General features: G+C 46.7%; 2 protein-coding genes across 3 annotated transcripts in view; one reads left to right on the top strand and one right to left on the bottom strand.

Annotated features, from left to right (window-relative positions):
- LOC126532087 (uncharacterized) overlaps positions 1-23,762 on the top strand; it is a 60,876-nt gene that overhangs the window by 5,429 nt on the left and 31,685 nt on the right. The gene's annotated exons all lie outside the window — the stretch shown is intronic.
- LOC126531169 (uncharacterized) lies at positions 251-22,742 on the bottom strand. The gene is made up of 13 exons (XM_050178592.3): positions 22,393-22,742; positions 18,998-19,117; positions 16,559-16,747; positions 15,883-15,981; positions 13,592-13,770; positions 11,297-11,634; positions 8,277-8,373; positions 6,878-7,073; positions 6,341-6,412; positions 4,540-4,684; positions 4,319-4,396; positions 3,939-4,093; positions 251-2,687 (listed from the first exon to the last, which is right to left on the bottom strand). The coding sequence occupies exons 1-13, from the start codon at positions 22,612-22,614 to the stop codon at positions 2,523-2,525; spliced, it is 2,055 nt and encodes a 684-aa protein (XP_050034549.2). The 5' UTR covers positions 22,615-22,742; the 3' UTR covers positions 251-2,522.

Below are 23,762 nucleotides of genomic sequence, written 5' to 3'. Positions count from 1 at the left end.
AAACGGTGGCCTCCATGCCACAGGGCACTCCTGAAGGCACGTGGGTCTCCATGGGCGTTCTCAGCAACGGTGCGTACGGCGTGCCCAAAGGAATCGTCTACAGCTTTCCCGTCCGCATCGAGAACAAGGAATGGCAGATCGTCGAGGGCATCGATGTGAAACCGAACGTCAAGGAGCGCATCGACCAGTCCGCCCAGCTCATGATGAAGGAGATCCAGAGCGCGGTGCGAGTAGAGGTCACCGCCTAGTCACGGAGACAACTCGTCGGACTACCGCCCACTGCTGTGGGATCACCGTCAGGAAATGTGAAAGTCGAAACGGCGCCCCTGATCGCGATAGAACTAACCAATGCCTGCTGCCTGACACACGCCTGCTGCTTGCCACGGTGCCTATATTTCCCCGTAGGCGTTCTTCCAACAAGGCGACTGTCCCCGTAAACCACGAATGTGTCAAAAAATGAAAGAACAAGTGGATATAGTGGTGGCATTGTATATCAGTTAGTCATTTACTTAAGCACTCTTACATTTCAAATTGGATATGCTTATGGCTTGTGGCCCAAATGCTGAAATAACGTCCAAAGCTGGACGATCGAGCGCCATAGCGTTGAATGCTATGCAATGAAGAGCGATCGCACTGAATATGGGCAAAGCAAGACATGCAACCAAGGCAAGCGGTAACGCACTAATTGGCAGGGAAATGGTTGTCGTGGGGAACTGAAAGTTCGCATGTCTGGTTAAAAAAAAGTAAATGAAAAAAGAAGTGAAAGTGACATGATAAAGAAGTGGCAACCGCACGAAAGTGGAGAGTTAGTTACATTTCTTCTTTATTGAGGAGGAAGTTAAGGAGGCGGGGAAATTTCTCATGCGTGCTGTATTGCTTTTTCTTCTTGCAAAAACCCTGTTGTCATGGAAACTTGATATAAGAAACCGCTCGGTAGATTTCACTAGTAAGAGAAACATTTGGCGCCTTTTAGTCCACGCGCCAAAGTAAAAGAAAAAGATCGTGACAGGGAGAACGAAGGTTGTTTTGCTGTTTGGACGCTTGTAGATCCCCTTAGGCCATGACTATTAGGGAACGGCATCGGTTATTGCGGAATAGTGTGGCATCTCACGATTTGTGGAAGTGAAAGCCCATTAACTCGAAGCACGTTGCTCTCACTTGTGGCCTTGTTAGTGCGGCTGTTGAGAAATGTGTATCTGCACCACCACTCATTATAAAGACGTTGTGCACACTAATGGGCAGTGTCTTCACGTTGCCGTCGAACCACAAGGCCTCGCTTCATTGACTCGACATCGAGTAGCTTGAAATTGTTCGATAATGTTAATGAACACGTGTGTGCGCTAATGTTAAGGCGCTAATTTGTTTGGAGCAGCCTTTCTTTTCCGTCACTTCCTTACCATGCTTGTGCCGTGGTTCAAGCAGGCCGTGTAGAGTTTCTTCATCTTCGACGCACTCCCCTCCTTTCTGCTTTGTTAAGTAACACTATAGTTTACTAGTCGCGGAGCTGACAGAAATAACGCTTCGATTGCCCAACGCAAATTCACAGCACTCAGTTGTAGGTGCCCCATTTGCAATAATAACTTGCGAGACGACATGAACTTTATTTCAGTACAGAGGGACTGAGATCTTGGGGAGCCAAACCCGAAGGCTCCCGAAGATCAAGTCGGTGGCTCCGCCCACGATGGGACCGGGAGATGAAGTCCCGCCGCAATGTCGTGGGCCACGAGAAAACAGAACTTACTGTTTTTGCAGCCCATACCTCAGGAACTACAACCGCAACTACAAGCACAACCACCTCCACCTCGTTTTCTTACCCTTTATGAACGCATACCGACGACTCTGGTAACCCTTTCTGTTTAGAGCGTACCTCGCTTCGTAAATTCAGGTTAGATTGGCCAACTTTTCACAATGTACCGGTACGTGCCTCCAATCGCAAAAGTTTCTGGACCGTGGCATACCATACACTTATTTTTATTTTTTCCGCAACAAAGTCATCTATATCCTCGAATTCAAACTTACAGCAAGTACTTCCTCTCCTATTCTGAATACTGAACAGGAAATATATCAACAGCATACTCGGTTTAGGTACAGGGGCTACTCAAAAAGGAAAGAATAGTTGACCCTATTTTGATATAGCCTGTATACGTCACTGCATATCTGAAATTTCTCCCTTGTCCCATCTCCTCTTTTGTGCTGTGTTTCTCAGAAATTTCTTAATTTTCTAATCTTGTTGTACTTCCGTCTGTCGGCCCTTATCTTGACTTCAGATATCCGAAAAGTTTGTCTATCTTGGTTCGAAAACGTGTGCACGAGAGCACCTCGTCACTAAAGACAAATAACAAAATATAAAGCAAGGTGTTCCACACGTCAACAGATGGCTCACTCCAGCTACTGTCGGTATGAAGATCAAAGAACAAGCTCCCGGATTCATTCTCCTATTCGGTGGGTATTATTGCGTAGCAGTAATCAAGCTAATGTCCGTCACTCAAGCAGCCTAAATCTAACCCGCCAGAGCCACAGTTCTACTTCGCGTCGTAGGCCTTCTGCGATACAGGCAACGGCACCGCGAGCCACGCGAACAACGGGGTCGTGACGTAGAGCAAGCCCCGGCTCTGGATCATCTGGAACTGCTCACTCGACGAAACGCACACGTCCTGGTGAGAACTCATCAGTCCCTTCTTGGGAACCTGCGAATCACGTCGCATGGCACGTGCAATGTCTCCATTAGATCAGAGCTTTCTTTCTGACTACTGACACCATGAGTATACGTACGGTGGCAACGTGAAACACGGTACACAGCGTCATCACCGGGGGCTCATGGTTTTAGACTCCGGGGGAAGTTGTCACTCAACAGAGCGAAAAAAAATGTTTCCTCTAAACGTTTCTGTCTGCCAACGAGCTCAATTTTCAAGCCTTCTGCGAAAAAGTAACTCGAGTTCCATTGAATCTCACTCAACACTACCATGCACTACTACAAGGTGTATTCTGCCCACGTGCAATGTTTTGGAAGAAGCTGGACGTCGCTGATTCGCCTCAGCCGCAGTGCTCTTTGCAACTTCGGTCAAGGCCATGAGCAAAGCCGGGATAAGGAAGAGGGTGGCACGCCGGGGCACGCGCCCTCACCTGGCCCGGAATTTGTGCACCAGAAATACCGGGCACGAAATGACGTGCGACAACACCCGCCTACCCCGCCTGCCTCCTACAGTCAGTACAGCCAGTGCAATGACGGCGAGGACGTCTAAATCAATGTATGTGTCAACGTCTTCTTAACTGTCTGCACGCAATAAAAGCTTGATTCGGAAGCGGGGCGTCCAGTTCCGCAGTCCACTTCTGTGGACTGCGGAAAAAGAAACTAGCGCTACAAGCTTTAGTGATGCTGCATATCGCCAGCAGAACTTTTTTTTTTTTCAGAAGCTACGGTAATCGCGCCACTGTGGACATGGCATGCTCAGTACTCGTCAGTAGATCAAGGCTTCTGTTATCTCCGTGAAACGCCTTTAAGACACAAGTGTTAACTGTAAAGGCGACGTCACCGTCATTAAACGTATCTTCTAACCTATTCTCAGCAAAATTGGACGCACTCTGCAGCGTGCCAATCTTTATGTTAAGTCACCAAAACACGTCTCAGTCATTCATGAAAACAACTAACATTCGAGTCGGCTCGTTACAAATGCTGCCTTCGAGCGTGAAGCAATGCTCCCTGGAGGGAGCATTGCGGAGGGACCTTGCGTCGCATTGTCCACCGGTTAACTACAATTAAAGAGGCAAATAACTTTCTTAGTACGTCCCGATAAATTCTATTTTGTTCGCAGCCCACTAGGCACTGCATCCTATGTCTAAAACCGTTGCTCATGTCTTGTATTTATGATGTTAAGCTCACATTTGCGCATGTGCCTAATATATTTTCGCGGAATAAACTTGTATTCGGGATTACTCACGAATTCTCCATTCCAGAAGTTATGCAGATCACCGCGATACCAAGCGAGCAGGATGGTGGGCAACAATACGCCAGGAACGAGGTAGAGAAGTGCTGGCTGACCAGTGTTCATGAGGTGTCCCATGAAGAACGTGAACACCAAAGACACGCCGTAACCTGTGAATATTTGAAAATAAACGGCAGCACTGAAAGGCTTCCCGAACTTTATTGACGTATAACCGTAGAATGTAGGTAGTTCTGAATTGCTTCAAGAGCATAAATATTTAAGCGCTTAAGTTGCTCCCCTACACCTAAGCAGGCCATTGGAGGCAATTACGTTGCAAATAGCTTTCCAGAGAAATGGAGCCAGCATTTCGAACCTAGCCTTAGCTGGGCACTTACATGCAATCGCGAGCAGGAAGTACCATGGTCTATTCTTGACGATGACGTCGTAGGAGCGGCAGTAGGCGATAGCAAAACCTAGAAGGTGTGATACAAAACATAGGATGGAGAATGGAGGTTCATGAACTACGAAAGAGGATCGTGAAGCATGCGTGACTGCCCGCGTAGAATCACGTAGGATTCATGTAAGTCGTCTGGCGCTACGAAGCTGGTAGAGTCACCTGGAATTGCAATGTCCCCGTAGCCCAGCATCATCGAGTTAGCTCTGCAGACGGTCGCGTCACCGGTGAAAAACAGTGGCACGCGCATGAGCACGGGCAGGTCTTGCACGCCTCTCGCAACGCTCTCCATCACGCTCAAGTCTTTCTGCGCAGCAGAAAAGAAGCAACACAAGCAATGTTGCCGATGAACTGGTCGCCCACTTGAATAGACGCCGTCTCGCGGAATGGAAGCTTAGGATTATAGCGTAAGAATTTGACCCGTAAGGATGGTGCACCATGGAGCAACCACTGCGTGAAATTTAGAATTGTGTTGCTCTTACGTCCTTGTATTGGGCTATTCTTGTGTTGGGGTCTCGGGTGTTGCGTTCTTTGGCGTCCATACCACAAAGACAACTTGTTGCCAACCTTAAGGAGCCTGCAGAAATTCTGCGTGGGCTGGTTGCAATACTAGGACAAAGCAAGTTTGCTGGGCGTATGCATCGTACTGGTGCCTATTTTACGCGGACTAGAGGGGGAAAAAATGTGCAGGTCTCACGCACTGTGGGAATCGACGTTATGCGAAGCATTGTGCAGGTACCTGGCTATCCAGCATTGTTGTTTGGGGTTCGGCAAAGCGATACCAGATGGACCAACGTGTTTGTCTGCACTGAGTAGTTTCATGAGATGAATGTGGGTGGGTCGTGAGCGTACGCGTGGGCGACGACAGCGGCACGATGACGACCGGTTTGAAGACGATCGTACGGCGGCAACAGCACAATTCCTACTCAGGTCACACGACGCGAGCTTACGGCATGGCGACTGTTGGGTTTGATATGTGTAGCGGACGACGGCGTAGGCGAGAAAAAACACGGATTGTGACGTCGTCAGTGATTTCGTGCTATACAGTCGTACGTACCTATGGCAATGTCGTACGGTGTATGCTGAAACGACGATAGCATTTGTACTCCGGCGAAAAAACGTTCAAACGGGATTAAATTTGGCGATCATGAAGTCGGCAGAGTTTCTACGTAGCGCTACCTAGCAGAAAGTGGCACGGGACGCAGGCGCCCAGTATGGTTCAAAGAGCCAGCTGGCTTTGGAATGAGAGAAGTGTGCAAGAAGGAAAAAACGCAATTGTGTCCTAATTAGGCACCGGGTCGCTGTGTTCGACATCATAGGTTCGAATTCTGTGTCGATCACACATTTTCTTTTTATTAAAGCCAGGTGAAACAAAAGCCTACCTAGATACCGCAAGGTGCTAAGAATGAGGCAAGGAATGCTTCGCGTTAAAAAAAAGTACCACAACCCTTTTTGTTTCGTCTTTCATTGGTCCTGTTGCTCCGTTGTTTCTTCTGCGAATGTTGCTCAACTAACTAGCCATACTTCGAACTCTTGTAGAAACACTTCTCCCGTCTGCGTAAAGCACATGATACTATAGCACAGCCTTCACTACAAAACAAACTAGCTCAGCCTGCCACCCTTAATCGGGTAATTATACTTTTTCTACTTCAGACATTTCCGTCCCATTCATCCAGTTCATTTAAATTGCATAAACTTTTACACGCCAATACTGCTGCTGAATGAAGCGCCAGAGCGCACTTTGTCATGAAGCATGTACTCAATTAAAGAAACACAGAAATGTGGAAGTCACATTTTGATTTCTTTAAAGAATGTGTGATGCTCCGTGCTCATAAAGTATGGGAGAGTATTTTTACAGCATATTTTTAACACAAGTTCGCAATCACCGACTAAACGTTGTAGTCTTAAAAGTAGGAAGTCAGCAGCATTCATAACTTTTTATATGTGTCAGTCACCCACTTACCGAAATTAAAGATGTGATGAACACCATAAATATGTCGTCGAAGAAAATGAGGATGGATATGAACGTAATAATCTGCAAGAAAACAAAGCACATGTGTGCTGGTTTGCGCAATGTGGTTGCACAGTCATGCAATGTGCCACTCCATAAGGACAGCATGTGCATATAAAGGTGTGCGCCTCACTGACATCAGCCACAAATAAATGCTATCTTTCCCTCAGGCGCATTCTCTTAGCAGATTGATACTTTCACGACGCAAAATACAGTGTGATTGGACTCAATCCAACGTCCCAGAAAAGAAATATTAGGGTAAAAAAAATCATACAAAATTTTCCCGCTTATACGATGTGCATGTGAAACCTTCTCTTTTGGTTTCCAGTTATGTGCTTTGCTTGAAATATGCTTCATTATATACACTTGGCTTCATTGCTGCAGCCCATATATTTACGATTGGCGTGCATTAATGAACTTTCAGTTTGTCGAACGGCTTCTTGAAGTCATCTGAAATGTATTTAAAACAAGCTTTACATGGAAGCACACCTTGAAGTTTGGCAGGTGCACGCATCGCAAGATGTTGAGGGCAAAGCTGGAGCCCAAGAAATTCTGCAGTATCCAAGCGTGGTGGGCCTTGCGGAAGACGACCCAGACTAAGGTGATGCTGATGGCGCACCATATCGCCACGTGGTGTCGTATCTCCATGCTTTGCACGAAGCACGGAAACAACACGTTTGGCATCCTGTGCAAGTAGAAAAAATAATAAGTCTGCTTCATGGTAGCACGTAGCGACGTTAATTAATGGGCAAACATTAATGGGCAAACTCCGCAAACATTTAACATGGCAACGTGGGTCAGTTGCTGGCTCTATTTCTGAGACGTGTTCACAGTGCAAAAAAAAAAAAAAAAAGTTAGGACACAACAGAGATGCTATATCATGTCCTGCGCTGTCTAGCTTACGTTTCGTGCCCGTTAACTCGCGTGAACAACATGTCGCATAAGTCCGCAATTTCTACGGTTTTCATCGAACCAGACCTCTGCTAGAATTTTCGCCACAGAAGCTTTTACGATGTCTGTGCACATCTAAATGGCATGGCCTGGGTTAACAGTTCGCGCATGCGCACCATGGTAGATTGCCACAACAGAAGACAACCCACCTGCGCAACGCTTACGTGGAAAGTATATGCATACCTAATAACCATGAACTGCGGCCTTCTAACAGCTTCTTGACATGTAATATCTTCAACACAAGCTACATTACGTTAAATAAAAACATGTGACTGTATAAGTCAACTTCAGGCAGATTGACGTTATGGGGTGTAAACGGTGAATGCGATAGAACCAACTCGATAAAACAAAGACCTTGCCATGCGAGTGTCCCTCGTTATTCGATCCAGCTCACGAGTCAGTCGAACCTACGGCCGTGCTGTTGATGCCAAGCCATGGCCGCTTTAGAGCTCGCGTCTGCCACACGTCAGACGCGCTCTCCAGACCAGCCGTGATCAAGGAAACGCATTATATTTTTCTGTGAATAGGCGCTGGAAAGACGACATTCATCCAGCAGGGCTGCAGATTTATCGGCTCATAATTGACCCCTTCCTTCTATCTTCGGAATTCGTTCATACTGGTCATGATCTCTTATCTTTGCGAAGTTTCGTTGCCGAATGTTAGAATATTTTCACCAGGATCCTACAGAAAATTTCATATCACGTACAGGCATATGAATGCTTTATATATGAGATTCAATTTCGCGTGCATTCACATTGTCACACGCGGTAACAAAGTGACCCCGAAATGGGCTACCGCCATCGAAAGCAAACGTGCTCATAACCATAAATCGACCACGAAGGTCCATCAGTAATTAGCTTAGGATGCATGGAACAGTTCCCTGGTAAATGTTTTAATTTGCTAGTTCGCGCTATATATATAGAAAAATAATCCTTACCGCATACTGGCGCATGGTATCAAGAAGGCCAGGGAATTGAAAATGACGATTAATGACATCGTCGATGCCAAGGCGATGCACCCAACCAGGAGGGGCCCTGCATGAAAGGGTGAAATCAGCCTTACTTTTGAGTGAGTATTTACACTTTCATCAAGTACCACAGCCCGTGATATTCCGATTTTTAAGTGAGCTATTATTCGGCCGTCCTAAATCAGAACGAATGATTGTGTCGTTCTGCTAGACTATGCTGTATTTGTAAAATTCACCTGTCGCAGATAGCACAATTCTAGTCCTTGATCTGACTTACTCGTAAGGGCGGACACTACATGAACGACAAATTGAAATGTATATATAATTGGCTAACAGAACCCTACTAATTAGGTTCTTAACAAGCTACTTCACGAGACATATTGCAATTTGCACATTGCAGCCGATAAGCGCACGAAGCGTATCTACTTGGAAAGAAATATAGGAAGCGATCAAGTTTCGAAATATTAATTCCAGAAGTGTGCGAAGAAATACACTGACGCACCAGTTACTTTTGTGTTTCTATGCATACAATGGCTTTATTTTTTATTTTTTATGCAAGTGGAACAATGCACATTTACGGCAAGTTTTATGGCGCATATCCTTGCTGCTGCTAGCTTGAGAGCTTCAATTTCACATCATCTTCTATTCAACTTTTGTATAATTTTCTTTTTTTTAAATTTAATTTTCAATATAATGCAGACCTGCTCGGTTTAAGCAGGAGTGGCACCCAATATATGCGGTACAGTTACAATAGTGTCCCATACAGAAAGAGACGAACACAATGCGAGTTTAGAAACAATTCAATGCTGAGTACAGTGTAAACAACAGCGCAAACAATACAGTGCGAAAACACACAAACCTAATAAATAATGGGAGAAAACTTAAGTTTTTAATAAACCGTGTAATCCTACTCATTACCTTGTGCTGGTAATAGTTTATCCATGTAGTGCTAATTGACAATTTAGAAGAAATCAACATCTCTGATTTCTTGAGCAAATGTTTCAAAACATAGTTTTTGTTAATGATGTGGCTTTTAGGTAGCCGCATTGTTGTGGCTAGTTCTTGAGAAGTGCCTGAGCGGTTCAGGCAGATGCTCTGTTCTGGATATTTTAGAATGTTCATGATATAGAAGGTACAAATATTTAAGTCTGGAAATTATTCTACGTTGATCAAGACAATGAAGTTCGGCTTTTTACGCAGAGCGGTAACACTGGCACACCTGGAACTTTGCAACAGGTTTTGGCGTCATCTGCTTGTCTCTGACAAAAGTTTGTTTCTGTGAGAAAACTGAAAATGTGCGAAGAAGTTTTAAGAGAGCGAAGCGAGCACTGTTGAATAAATATAATGAGATATTTAGCAAAGACGACAAATAGTTATGGTCAATTTAATTGCCCACCATACGGGAAAGCTCACCAGCCCTCTGTGGAACTCCACAAAACAGTTTTTATGCTTATTCAAGCGGACAGTAACGCTCAAACTTCTGCACGCTCAATGCTGTTTGTGACAATCATTCATTTCTTCAGCCTCCACCACACCACGATGATAGTCAGGTGCACTGGGTGCTTCATGCGTCACGTCGAGCTAGCAAAATATCGTGCCACAGCCGTCAGGGCGTGAAGTTACCATAATTAGGGCCAATAAAGCAGAAAAATAGGGTGCAGCGATACAATGTAATGCAAAGAGCTGCTGATCAATAAAAAAAATCAGAGCCCTGCCACTATGCGAAGATTGAAGACCAGCGAAGCTGTATTGCTCAATAGCTATAAGAAATTCTATGTGGCCATTATGCTATATTTGTTGAATAAAGGCCCAAGCACATGACTTGCTTTATTTTTCTTACTTTTTATTACAGCGAAAGCTGTATATGACTAACCTTCCGTCGTTATTTTGGGAGTCCGGCAACAAAAACGGACTTAACGATTTCTAACAAACCCATACGGGTGCCGTGCAGCGGTGCAGAAGTCAAAATGCGGAACAGATTAGAACGCTCGCCGTGAACAATAGCGCGACGTCAAGGTTTTCGCGGTATATAAGTAGCAGAGGTATCATCGCTGAGTACAGCTGCGTTATCGATGGGGCAGACACCTATAGTTCGCACACCCGAAGAACAATATACGTACGAGGAGCGCCGGAGGCAACAGCAACGATAATGTAAACGGCGCCGGCGCGAAACGACCACCGACGAAGAACGTTACCGCACTCCCGTTAAAAAAATATTAAATTATGGGGTTTAACGTGCCAAAATCACTTTCTGATTATGAGGAACGCCATAGTGGGGGACTCCGGAAATTTCGACCACCTTGGGTTCTTTAACGTGCACCTAAATCTAAGTACACGGGTGTTTTCGCCCCCATCGAAATGCGGCCGCCGTTGCCGGGATTCGATCCCGCGACCTCGTGCTCAGCAACCTAACACCATAGCCACCGAGCAACCACGGCGGGTTACGCGCTCCCGTGAACGAAAGCGACAATTGCGAGCCCGGGCACCTCCGAACGAACAACGACGCCGGACTCGCAACGCAAGAAATGACAACCATTCCACTGTGCGAAGATGGAATGACAGCGAAAGCACTTTGCTTTTCGTTTGAGAGCTTTGACTGTCGTCAGCTTTCGCTACCATTCCATCTTTACAGAGTGGAATGATTGTCATTTTTTTATTATTTTTTACTTCTTTTTACTTGATACATGTACACTGACGTTTCGACACGCGGGTCCCACGTGTGACAAGGGTAGTTCAAGAACACGGTACAGGTCCCCGAGCTCATAGGGGAATGTGCCACTGAGCGTAGACCCTTTCTGCACTATCACCAAGATCGGCCCACATTATCTTTTTTTTTTTTTTTGTCAGCATCTCAGATTCTTTTTCGAGATCCTAGCCGTAAACAGCTTCGCTGTAAAAAGTTGTGAAATGATGGTTATGTGCGCCAGTGCATCCCCTTCAGTTTACCGGGGGATAGATTTATTGAAACAAATTGCGGAAATGCGACTCACACAGCTTGTTGAAGAAGTAGTAGAGGACAAGCAGGTTCACCGCCAACATCAACACAAACAGCGTGAGGAGGTTGCAGTCGACAGGGCACTCGGCGAACGCGATCTCCTCGTCGAGCGTTTCGTTGTCCGAACTGGGGAAGTCGTCGGCACGTTTCGATGACGACCGCGACCGAGCGTCGTGGTGGTGGTGTTGCGACTTGGAGCGCTCTTTGGTCGACGTCGTCCACGCCGGGCGCGACGTCGTGGAGTCCGGCCCGAGCGACGTGCGGCTTTGTGCAGCGTCCGCTTCACGCTGCTGCTCGCCCTTCGGCTCGGTGCGTCGGTGCTGGGTTAAGTAGCTGCGAGACAGGTAGGCACGTGCAGGATGCAGTAGCGGCGTTTTGAGAAGTTGTACCGGCGCACGCTCGTCGGTAAAGTGGAAGGATTGTACTCAACGCGTGCGCTTCCTCGTTATTTAGTGAATGCATTTGTGGCGTAATCTTGAAACAGCGTCGACCGAGAGGCGTCCACTCGCACAACACGATAACCGCGCAGTTACAAATGAAGAAATGCTTTTTCCGTTTATAAGCTTTCTTCTATAGCTACGTCGAACAACTTTCGCCCCGAATTACCGGAACGGCGTGACGCCTAAAATACGCTGGAAATGTATTTCATGCGGCTGCCACTCAAGGTGTCGATGACAAAGACAGGTAAGCAAATAATTCAGGTAGTCGAGCCTGTTATCCCTGTATCCAGTATCGCAAAACAAACTGCACACGTCGCACCCGTTGTGCACAAGTGTCCAACAGCGGCAGGCACCAACCTCTCCTCGGATCCGCACTAACATGCCATCTGCCTTCAAAAGTTTCTTCTTAGTTCAATGGGATTATCCAAGTATGCAAAACATAGAGGTACTTGCGCACAGCTTGGGTGCTTTACAAAACAAGTAACGGTATTGATTTATGACTTTAGCGGTGTCGCAGGTTTTGCACCATTTCTCCACTCGTCCCTCCTCTTTCGTCGTCTGCCCTCGCCCGATTTATTATTTCTACTTGAGCCACCTTCAATGACAAGGAGTAGGAGTGATAATATTCAGAGACTGACCTCTGTGCCCTTTTCTCAAATAAGTTATCTCTCAATTGCTAAACCTCTACAGACAAATTTAGAGAGACCAGGTAAGACACATCAACACACCTGCGCTAATTTACCTCCTGTAATTGACTGTATTTTCAATTTTCCAGTGTTGTATGGACATACAATGCATTCATTGTATGCGATTAATTTTTTCTGTATTAAGTGCTTTCAGCGTACGTGCCTCTACTGCTGTAGTATATATAGCATATCTATCACTCTTACGAAAATGTTGTGATGGTCTCGCTCAGTCATGTTGCTGTGCACACCCACATGAACAAAGTCGGAACCCTTCATGTTTATATGCGCTCAGTTTTACAAACACGATATTAAGGAAGGACCGGATGTGGACGGAGGTATTGCGCTACGTACGTCCACGTCCTGTCCTTCCTTAATATCGTGTTTGTAAAACTGAGCGCAATATAACCATGAACCTTCTCCAACTAGCCCTCTTCATTGCTTTACTAAATCGGAACCCTTGTTATATCATTTGCGTATTTCTTTGTAACACCTCTTCCGTTCGAAACGAAATAATTAGTTAACATATTCCGATACATGTGATCTTAGTCGTTTTATAGACGTAAATAAAACGCACGATTCCCCTCCGATACGAGCAGATCCACAGCTTCACACCTCCGCCTCCCGTGACATGCCTCCTGACATAATTTGGTATACATAGTGCAGACGAAATTCGTCTACTAGAAATTGAGTGTGTACGGAGCGCCTTCTTCCGCCCGCTTAGCTTGATGCCATCATTGGCCTTCCCTACAGCCAGAAGGTGCTCAAATATCCGCGTTCAGTATAGCAGTGGCCATGCAGGTGTAAATGTATGTAAACCGTTGTGCTTTTGGACTATGTCAGCGCTGTTATCTTGGTTTTATAAGGGGAATGTGTTCTCACCGTCTTCAGCGGCGTCAAAGTAAAGCTAGAACCCCACTATACTGAGCTCACCCCTACACTTTTCCCGCTCCTTAATTTCAGAATCGTACTTCATGAACTGTCGCCAAAAATAAACAGCGGTGTTACCAGCTTGACAAACTAGACAGAAAAATGGTCGGATTCGTTTGTGGGATTACCTATTTTGCTGTGCATTGCACCGACGCGTTAGATAGAAGTTATTTTAGAGTGCGCGTCGCAGGCACAGTGAAATAATCGTTGGCAAATGCGTCTCCTGTGGAGCCTTACAGCAGCTTCCTGGTGCTTCCTGACCAGAGCGCCCCCACGGCTACGGTGGTGCACGCCATCAACCAGATCAGGGAAGCGCCAATGATGGTGTTCGCTTCCAGCACGTACAGCTGAGCCGTGTCTCCGCCCAAATAGCTGACGTTGGTTGCCGAGGTCGCCGGCACCTCCGCATTTTTGGGCTGCGATTGAAACCCAATGCATCAATCACCTGCGCAGTAAGGGACGGCGTAGCGATTCATACGGTCGAGTGTAGGCATGCTGAGAAATTCATGCAAGGACTATCACTGAGTGTTGTCCTTCTACATTGTAAAGAACTGACATGGTCCTATTCAGGGCACATGTAGTGAAGCCCGCCCTGCTGTTTGTGACTGCCTTCAAGGACACTTCACCTTTCCGTGACAAAGAAATTTTGTCGCCTGATAATTTTCTGTGTCGAGGGTAGCGCCCATGTCGATTATCATTTGTGTAGCAGCTGTGTCGGGAGTAGCACTAACATCTTGAAACGCCAGCAGACAACCTCTGAAAACGACACCATGGGTGCAGAAACCGACCGTACAACTTGAACAGATCCTTGCAATGATGCGTAGAGTATCTAGAAAAAGGAGAGGAATGAAAGCACACGAGCTACGTAATGTTATAAAAGCCCTGGTCTTTTCCAGGATAATGTACTATCTACCATACACTAAGATAACCAACACGCAACCCAAAAAGATAGACATCATAGTTAGAAAGTGTGCTAGACTTGCCCAGGAAATTCGTAATTTCGCACCCAACCATAAGTTTGAAGCAACCAGGCTCTTTAACTCAGTAGAAGGCAGAATATACATCCACAATCAGGCGCAAATACAAGCACTTCAATCATCTCATCAAGGTCGACGAATACTGAACACACTTCAATACGAAACCACCAACTTATCTGCAATTCCGCCCTAAATCACCCCCATGAGATGATGATAATAATAATAATAATAATAATAATAATAATAATAATAATAATAATAATAATAATAATAATAATAAACAATTGCGTGGCAGTATAACGTTATCGAGACCTTTCGGCACATATACGACATTCCTCTGTGAACTCCACTTTGTTGAGGATGCGTTGTAGCGGCATTTTTAAGCTTCCTTTGCACGCCGCCGCGATTTTCGACCAGCCACCGCAAGCTAAGTAAGAGGTAGCGACTAATCATAGACTCCGGCACCACCTTCCTCATACGGTTGTCTAATTTCACTGTGCTGGTTCAGCCCCATCGAAACTTTCTCCAGATGATGCTCCTCGCCTCTTCTCAGCCAATTAGATAATAAAAACTGCTAATTGTAGGCAATGCTATTCGCTTTGAAAGCGAAAGAAAGGGGCATCCTATAAAAGATAAGCACGTTTGATTGGGCTTTTCAAACAACGCTGCGGGTTGCTGCTCGATGCTTGCGTCGGTGCTTACGTAAATATGACGTCAAGAAATTGAAATAAAAACAGATTGGAACAGTTGTACATTATAGAGCCCCAGCTTTCCCGCGCAGAAAATCCAGAACTTCCTATTCTTTGGCCTGTCGAAGACATTTACCGCCTCAGAAAAGAGCGGAAGATTGAGTGTAACGAAAGGGTAGATATTTTTAAGTCTCGCATGGAAGCACCAACACTTCTCAACTCACCATCCTACACGCATTCGAGAGAGGAGGCCTCAATCATACGAAAAGCGCAGACAGACACGTTACTCACACCACACTATACGCATTATATCAACAGAGACCCAGGCTCCCCCCTTGAAACAGTGCGGAGCCTATCCATAAAATAAACACACCTTGTGGAAGTTCCCCTGCCAGCTCCATCTTCAGAAAGACAATATTTTCTAAAGTACCACGCAACCAGCATCCCAGTAGCTGGGAGAAATGGACCACTCGTCCGCCAAAGTTTGAATAACTATGGTGGCCGCTTTTAGTGCAGCACGTCAACAACGTTATGCACCAGAAGGCATGCGCCTACCAGGAGGCCCGGACTGGGGCTTTAGTTCCTTTGATACTAACAATTGTTATTTCTCTCTCTACTCTCTGTGGAAACACAGGCTCTTTCCCCATCTAGTGAAAAACATCACAACAAAAAGGAACAAATGAATATATCTGGATTTCTTATGGCTTGTTAAAGTGAGCGCCCGCAGATGATCTCCAAATCTCTGTTCCACATGTTGTCATGTTCTATGCCATTACAAACACAGCACATCATCACTGTACAGGCTTCGATAAATGATAGTACTCATTCAAATGGCTTCGCTGCATAGGCAATTGGTGCCTACCTTGAACGCTTCGACTATGTCATGCCTGATGAGGCCCACTATAATGTCTTGCACAGGCACTGTGTAATTTTCTCCAGATGTAAAATAGGTTAGGTGGACCTGCACAATATAAAAAGGAACACACAATGATAACACACTGGGCGAGCAAGAATATCGTTTGACAACAAAGAATGAATAAGCAAGCGCATACACAACGTATGGCATGTAGCTATAATCTTATATATTCTAACCAATCGCCAGGGAAACGTGATGAATTTACTTCCAAGTGCCCACACATTCTTTCAACTTCGACAGCAGCAAAAGTTACTTGCATATGCTAACAAAGTGGTTCAGCGTTTGCAGCAGTTTCCTCTAACTGAGTCGCAGGGACCCAACAAGCACTCAAGCTACCACGATAGCAAGAAAAAGAAGGGGGGGGGGGGGGGCGGTATGCTTCCTTTAGTGCAGAAGAAATTTGCTCGAATTATCTTTGGAAAAACATGAAAAGCGCCAGAACAGCCAGTGAACGCTTCCTGATGACGTAGACGACAGTATTTGTGAGCAAGACAACAGGATCAAAAAAGAAAAGTTATCGTATATGGTTTCTGGTCCTGTGTTCCTTTTAATTTTGCAGAATCTGGCCCCAGCACTTAACTTAGTCGGCACGCTTCATTCGACGAGGCGAGTTCATGCGCACCTTGCGCTCAATGTCGCAGGCCACGATGAGGGAGTAAGCCTTTGCAGAGACCGCCTGCGCCAGCGAGTCCTCGAATGGACATGCCGTGTCGTCCACCGGAACGGTGAGGAAGACGTGCTTGGCAGACGCAGTGGCCAAGTCTAGCTGGCAGCTCCGGTTCGCGTAGCGGAACTCCACACCACGGGAGACCTGCGTCAGCGAAAGAGTCACTCGTGTAGTACTCGTGTAGCATTTGCACCCTCAGTCTGGATATTTAAAAAAAGTCACAGGCCTGCGCCACACACGCAGCACAGTCACAGCGTAAGCTGGGGGAGGGGCTCCACAGGAGACCATCTTTTTGCGTCGTTTTCACAGGAATGAACTAAAATGTTTGCCCCGCGTCGACGGGGAGCTGCGGCTTGTGCTGCTCTCTGCACAGCGGTCTGCAGAGCCCAAGATGTCCTGGTTGCAGCCGCGCGCTTAGCTGTAAGATTCCCTTCTTCAGGAGCGGTTCGTACTTCGCGAGGAGGTTCCATAACGTGTGCCGAAGACTGAACAGAGTTATCGAGACTACACGGCGCTCATATCACCTCTCTTGGCACCTGGCACGATACGATGCAACTGCTACATGTCGTGACACCTGGTGGAATACAACCCAACTGCAATGCAAAGTTTGCACGTATCGAAGTTGCGTGGCGTGCATCTCCCATCGCGTGACAAGTGGCACGATACGATGCAACTGCTACATGGCGTGTCACTTGGTGTAATAATATGTAACTGCAATACAAAGTGTGCTACGCAGCGGCCATCTCGCATCGCGTGACTCCTCGCGCGCGGGAACGCCTACAGTGCATGTTTTCGCAGCAGCTAGCAAGCGCTGGCTTGGCGCAGTGGCAGAGTATGTGACTTCCGCGCAGGGGGAACAAGTTGGATTCCGGCGAGAACTGTCTTTCCCTTTTTTTTCTTTTTTTTTTTTTTTTTAGAGCGCACCTCTTAGACGCCCGTGCCTGGGTTGAGCGTCGGTGACCCTCGGCGTAACCGCGCAAACGTGATCGCGCCACTGCTCGCACGTTCGTCGCCGTCTTCTGCTTCCACAGCTGGCTCCGATGCCGCTCATCATGACAGCGCTTCCGTACTGCTCCTCCCTCTCCGAAGGCGCTGACGGGACTGCCCCACTGCCAGTCGGTGCGGTGTTTTCGGTATCAAATTCTTTGCCTCAATATATCCCGAAATGCAAACACTTATCAAGCTGAGCTCAAATTTCAAATTAGGTTTTTTTTTTCTCAATCCTAACGATAGCTGCAACGGACACAGGCGGCGGCGGCGGCGGCGGCGGCGGCGGCGGCGGCGGCGGCGGCGGCAGCGGTCAACATAGCCGACCGAAACGGCTATTAGATTACGGCCATAACAGCTCGCGCTGTAAAAAATGGGCCGGCTACCCCAAAGATCCCGTCATTTGAAGTGAACCGAAATTATCAGGCTTAATGTCCCAAGCAACTCACGGGCTACCTAGAAGTGACGCCGTCCTAGAGAGGGGCGAAGAGGGAGGGGGGGGGAGGTGCGACGTAATAATTTCGCCTTCCTTTGGTTATTTAAAATGACGTCGTTGTCAGCCAAGAGACTAAACGGACAACACGGAGTAAGGGGAACCACGTGGTAAGGAGATTCAGTCAAAGTTATGAACGTGCTTTCTTGTATTTCCCTTCCATGGAATTTTCTCGTCGCTACGCTGTTGTTTCTCGCTGTATTCGGTTGCATCACGAAACATGAAGGCAATCATCGGAAAGTTTCGTTCTACCAAAATATACAATCCTTGCTCGCACATCGGCGCAGGAGGCAGAGAGCCACAACAGTACAAATCTTCGCATATCTTGCGAAAGGATGTAATGGCCACGTCTTGTTTGCCTGTGCCTGCGTAATGCATCCCTGTTGCAAAATTTCTCGGTGCTCGCAGAAACTGCGCAATACACTGTACGTAAATCTATGTGCCACATTCTCTGCATGCCTCAGCTTCTTGCTCTCGTTAGGCAAGGTCTTGCCACTCGCGCCTTTTCGATTTCCTTCGCTTTATCGCCACCCTACTGTGCACTCTGCTTCTTGCGTTTACTGTTCTTAGTTTTTCTTTTTTTTCATCCTGCGACAACTTGCGGCTACATTCTGGCTAGCTGCACATTGCTCCTCTTTTGCGAAACATGGACGCTACGCCTCGACATGCCTGCTTTATCTTATTTTACGCACTGATTGGAAATAGACAATGGGCCAATCGCCGTGGCTGTTTGCTCGGAGGCTTGCTTCGGTAGATCGCGCATGCAGTACGAGCCTTCAGACGCAAACGTTTTTCCAAGGGAAACTGGGTTTAAGTGGTCGTCACCAATAAACATCGGCAGCTTCCTCGCGCGCGATGCAGCGGGCCTGCTCCCGAAATTTCTATGGCGCTTGCAGTATTGAGACAACACTCACGTCTTCCTGCTCGTACAGCGGTGGCAGCCTGAATCGAGTCGACAAGAAGGTGCAGCAGGGGCGTACGGGACCTTCGGCGCTCCGGTAGAGCAGCAGCCCATGCACCGGTTTGCCGAAGTTCTGAAAATACATACACCTCTGTTAGAAACGAGCCTTGCGTGCTTGTTACAACGATACCTGCATTTCAATGGCTATTGCGTGCGCTCTACATGCAGACTCTGTGACATATTGTTCTCGTTAGCTTCAATAGTAGGGCAGTGGCGTGTAGAAGTTCGTTAGGTGGCGCTGCAACCGCCAAGAATATTTAAATGTTTTTCCTTTTATTCTCAAATATAATCTAGCAAAACATAGGGCTTCATTCGGAGCAACTCCGAGAGCGTATAGTCCATACTTGTCTCCCAAAAGAGCCCAGTGTGCTCCACTGCGAGGAGGGTCACCAGCAGCTTCATTGTGCTTATATAAGAAAGCTTCCCAGATTCTGCTTTAGTAAATTTTAGAGCTTGGAGAAAGCCCTTCGCTCGCGTTTCTTTCGTTGTCTTTTGTTCCCACAAGGCAGCATCATAAGCTACCATATGATATCACCAAGTTCATTTCCAGCTCTCAAGTGAAACAAATAGTTATGTTTAGTCAAATGTTCGACGAAAACTCGTCTGGCGAGGAAACATACTGAGGCCAAAAAACATGCACTCGCCAAGAATAAAAGAGAATAAAGAAAAACATGTTTCTTTATGTTTCATTTATTCTTGGCGAGTGCATCTTTTCTTGGCCATTAATAAGTATATTTACTGCACTTTGGCCTCACCTAAACACTGGCGTACCTAGGCAACACAGTTTTTTAATATATGTATCATTAATTTGCAGAGAGAACTGGGAAAGAACAAACAGAGCTTAATATTGTTACGTAGAAAGACGCAGACGAAAAACTATATACAAGTATATTTACAGGAAAATACGCCGCATTTCGCCAAGAGGCAACAGCCGCGCTAGCCTCTAATCGTCGTCGTCGTCTTCACACTGCTCGCCTCTTCGTGATCGCAAATACTGTTCCGCAGCAATATCATGTCATATGCAAACCTTAAAAAATTGCGTCAGAATCCATCTAACGATGACTGTCGGTAGTTATGCGTTAGCATTGGATCAATATCACGACATAACGTATTGCCATCGTGAAAACGAGTTACGTATGAGGCGTGTACTGCAGTGGGACTCCTCTTTCGTGCTTCCCAAAGAACCGACGCCATCTAGCGATGCCACCGCGAAGTCCGCACCTGGCCTCCGAAATGCATCACGTGCCAATGCCTGCGAAAGCTGAGATAAGCGTCATGCAGCAACGAAGCTTCTCTCTCGCCCTTCTTTCTGGAGAAGCTGCGTCATACAGTGGCACTATGGAAAAGTCCTTGTATGGCCTCTGAGATCAGTGTCGTGGCACGCCGGTGCCGCCAAACGCCGAGAAATGGGCTCTCGCTTGCAGCACACTCAGTGGCAAGTAGTCAGTGATCCAAGTTGGCGAGAGGTTCATAAGAACAGAGGCACATATTTAGTGCCTTCATAGGGCAGCTCGCTAAAGCGTTGGCATGAAAGGCGTTAATTTAAAAGCGACACATACCCAGTGCACTCATGGCACAGCCTGCTAATGCGTCGGGTTGCTGTCATTGATGAACCCTTGTGACGTGGGCTCGATTCCACGCAGCATCACGAAAATTTAAGGGATCTTTTTCGTCATTGTAGGGGGGCCCATTCCCATTGGCCCATACCTAGTTACCCAAGTTGCCGTCAAAGACGTTCATTGAAGGGCGACGTACACCTGCTGGTACATACCCAGTGACCCAAGTTGGCATTAAAGAGGTTCATTGGGGACCAGCACAAACAGAGCGGCACATAGCCAATTCTCCAAGCCGGTGTCAAGGAGTTTCTGCGAATTGCGGCACCTACCAACCCCCGCATCGACAGTGACCCATGTCGGCGTGAAAGAGGTTCGTTGAAGAGCGGCAGGCATGTGCACATCTCATGCATTCAGTACTCAAGCAATATTGCGCAACAAAACAAAAATGACATGGACGTAGGAGAAGACACACAAAGCGCAAACCTTCAACTGAGTTTATTGTACCACTGAATCGGTTTTATACATGTCAAGCAATGTGGACTGCGCATGCGCTTACATAAGAACGAACTGCGCATTCGTGTTCGTTTTCATGTACGCGCATGCGCAGTCTACACTGCTTCACATGTATGTAACCGATTCAGTGGTACAATAAACTTAGTTGAAAGTTTGCGCTTGGTGTGTCTTCTTCTCTGACGTCCGTGTGTTCTTTTTTTTTTGCGTAATATCACTTGAGTAATAGATTATCAATTTGCCCGGAATGCTGCTCTCATGTATTCAGTGCCCCGGCTGGTCCCATTGTTGGCTTCGAGCCCTGTTGCCTCAGAACAGCAGCCCGATGCGCTACCCATTCGACCAGCGACTACCCAATGACCCAGGTAGGTGGAAAAACGATAGGTATAGTTGCAAACACACATACGTGCGAATATACAGGGTGTTTCACGTACCAAGGATTTGAACCAAGGATTCAAAAGAAGTGAATAACGGGAACTGAATGAAACCAAGGTCATATGGTTTGCCGCCATGTGGCGCTCCTTAGGATATTTTTATAGTGTGCCTAATGAGTTAACTAACTAAGGTCAATTATTAAAAAACTTTATTCCCTTTAGGGCCAAGTGCGTTTCGTTACGCTGTAGAAGGCATTTCAAGACAACCGATAAAATTTTTTGTGGCAACGTACATGCTGCGTGGCGATTTCTTTCCGGCGTTTAAGGAAAGCCCGCGAAATATGAAATAAAACCACCTGACTACGCTCATGAACTACCGTATTGCAGCACGCTCAACCGTGCGCCGAGCCTAGCTCTTATAAGGGACGACGGGGTTTCCTTTCCGTGCGCCAAATGTGCTGATGCACTGCGAAACCGATGCCTAGGACCGCTCTCTTTGCCATGGTCCGCGCGCACTGTTCTTTCGCACGAAGCACAGTTGAGAGCGCTGCAATACAGTAGCGCATGAGCGACGTCGCACCTCAGAGTTCGTAAGCTAAGAGTTGTTGGGGTGTCACAGCTGCAGGCTTAATTGCTGCTTGTGCAACCCTCCAATACCTCCAGGTAGATTCCACTTGCTTTAGCCGTTGTTTAGTCTTACTGTAATAAAGTATTGCAGTAAAACACGTTATGAGGCTAGTTGGTGCATAGCTTTCAAAAGATGAAGCGCCAACAGTTCCTTCTTAAGCTCCTTGTCGTGTCTTTGTTCCTTCTTAGTGTGCCGTCACTGTTGGCGCTTCATCTTCTTTGAAAATTAGTCTTACTGTCATCAAAAAATACAAAACGATGCAAGCAGTCATGGGGCTTACTGCGTCGAAGCCATTCCTCGCCGTTGCCGCGGTCTGGAGCGTCGCCCCGAGCAGCAGCCACCGCAGCAGTGAAGCGACCGAGATGGCACCGTGACTCAGCTGGCGAACGGCCAAGGGCCAGCGCGGCGTCGAAGGCGTAGTCACATGACTGTGCGCTCCGCTGACGGCGGTGGCCGGCGGCCGCGTTCCTCTCCCGTCGCCCAGCTTCCTCTTCATCTTCATCTTATCCTGTCGTTCGAGCGTCACCTACGCACGCGACGAATCTGGAGTGACGTATACGCCTGATAGAGAACTGGCCAATGACGCACCCCTGGGGCTTAAAAACAACAGGAGAGGTCACCTTTCGCAGATATCGAGAGAAAAGAAACGGCCTGTCAACCAAAGCCAAACCCAAAAGTAGACAAGGTCGGCGTGCATGGTATATGTATTTATGTTAAGCTGAAATCGGTGCATTAAAGTAATGCAACGTTGCATAATTTAGTTATATTTTTGCATTATTTGTACGGTTTTCTTCGTTCCATTATCAGACCTTAAATTTCTTTTCAGGACACTCTATTTCTTTCATCTATATGAAGTTTTTTCATTTGCTCTGCTTGTTTTTATGCGTATGTACGTCGACGTTATCTTCTTTTTCTTTTGCCAAGAATCCAGGTAAGCTATTCACAAAAATAATGAAGTATATATAGTGTAATATGGTTAAATTTCGACTATATTAGTGCTAAATACGTTCGTGCCATTAAGTTTACCTATTCTGCGACTAATTCTCGCTTCTTTTCCGGTTAGGATCTATGTTTTTATACGTTTCCCGACTCACTACGATGATTTGAAGGCGCTAAAGGACCATGTATAGACCAAGGAGCCAGGTTGATAGATACCTGTACCCAGATCCCTTGTACGCCAAGTCCGTGTGAAGTTGCCTTGTATTCAAAAACAGGAAAAGCAAGGTAGGGGGGGTTAACCATAAGGGCGTCCGGTTTGCAACGCTAGACAGACGGCAAGGGAAAAGGTAATATCAAGTGGAAAGGAGGGGGAGACTGAGCGAGCACTGCACGCACGAACCAAGACGCGCAGTAGGTCTATAACAGGTCACTGAGATCGCTGTACTTCGAGCGTTCCAAAGCTTACGAACAGCTTTCAATGCCAGCGAAGGATGGGGCCATGCGCCCTTTGTATGAGGTCATGTAGGAACACGGTGCTTTTATTTAAAATCAATCTCATCCCCAATTGAAGCTTGGCACCCTTCGGACAATTTCCTAATAGTGTGCCTCTGGCATACGCATGCTCGCGTATGTACCGAACCCGCCGAGTCCTCGGGGACATGTGTCACGTGATATTAAGATTGAAAGTGTCGGATTCGTGCTGTTTTTATG

The sequence above is a fragment of the Dermacentor andersoni genome, chromosome 5 (assembly GCF_023375885.2).
Source record: "Dermacentor andersoni chromosome 5, qqDerAnde1_hic_scaffold, whole genome shotgun sequence".
Classification (NCBI taxonomy): Eukaryota; Metazoa; Arthropoda; class Arachnida; order Ixodida; family Ixodidae; genus Dermacentor; species Dermacentor andersoni.
The sequence above is the reverse complement of the archived record's forward strand: the minus strand, read 5'-3'. Positions and strand labels throughout refer to the sequence as shown.

Coding starts and splice junctions, on each gene's coding strand:
- LOC126531169 (XM_050178592.3), bottom strand. CDS start 22,614: ATGAAGATGAAGAGGAAGCTGGGCGACGGGAGAGGAACGCGGCCGCCG. Junction 19,118..22,392: donor CGAGGAATGGCTTCGACGCA/GTAAGCCCCATG, acceptor ATGTATTTTCAG/AACTTCGGCAAACCGGTGCA. Junction 11,635..13,591: donor GGAAGCACCAGGAAGCTGCT/GTAAGGCTCCAC, acceptor CCTGTCTCGCAG/CTACTTAACCCAGCACCGAC.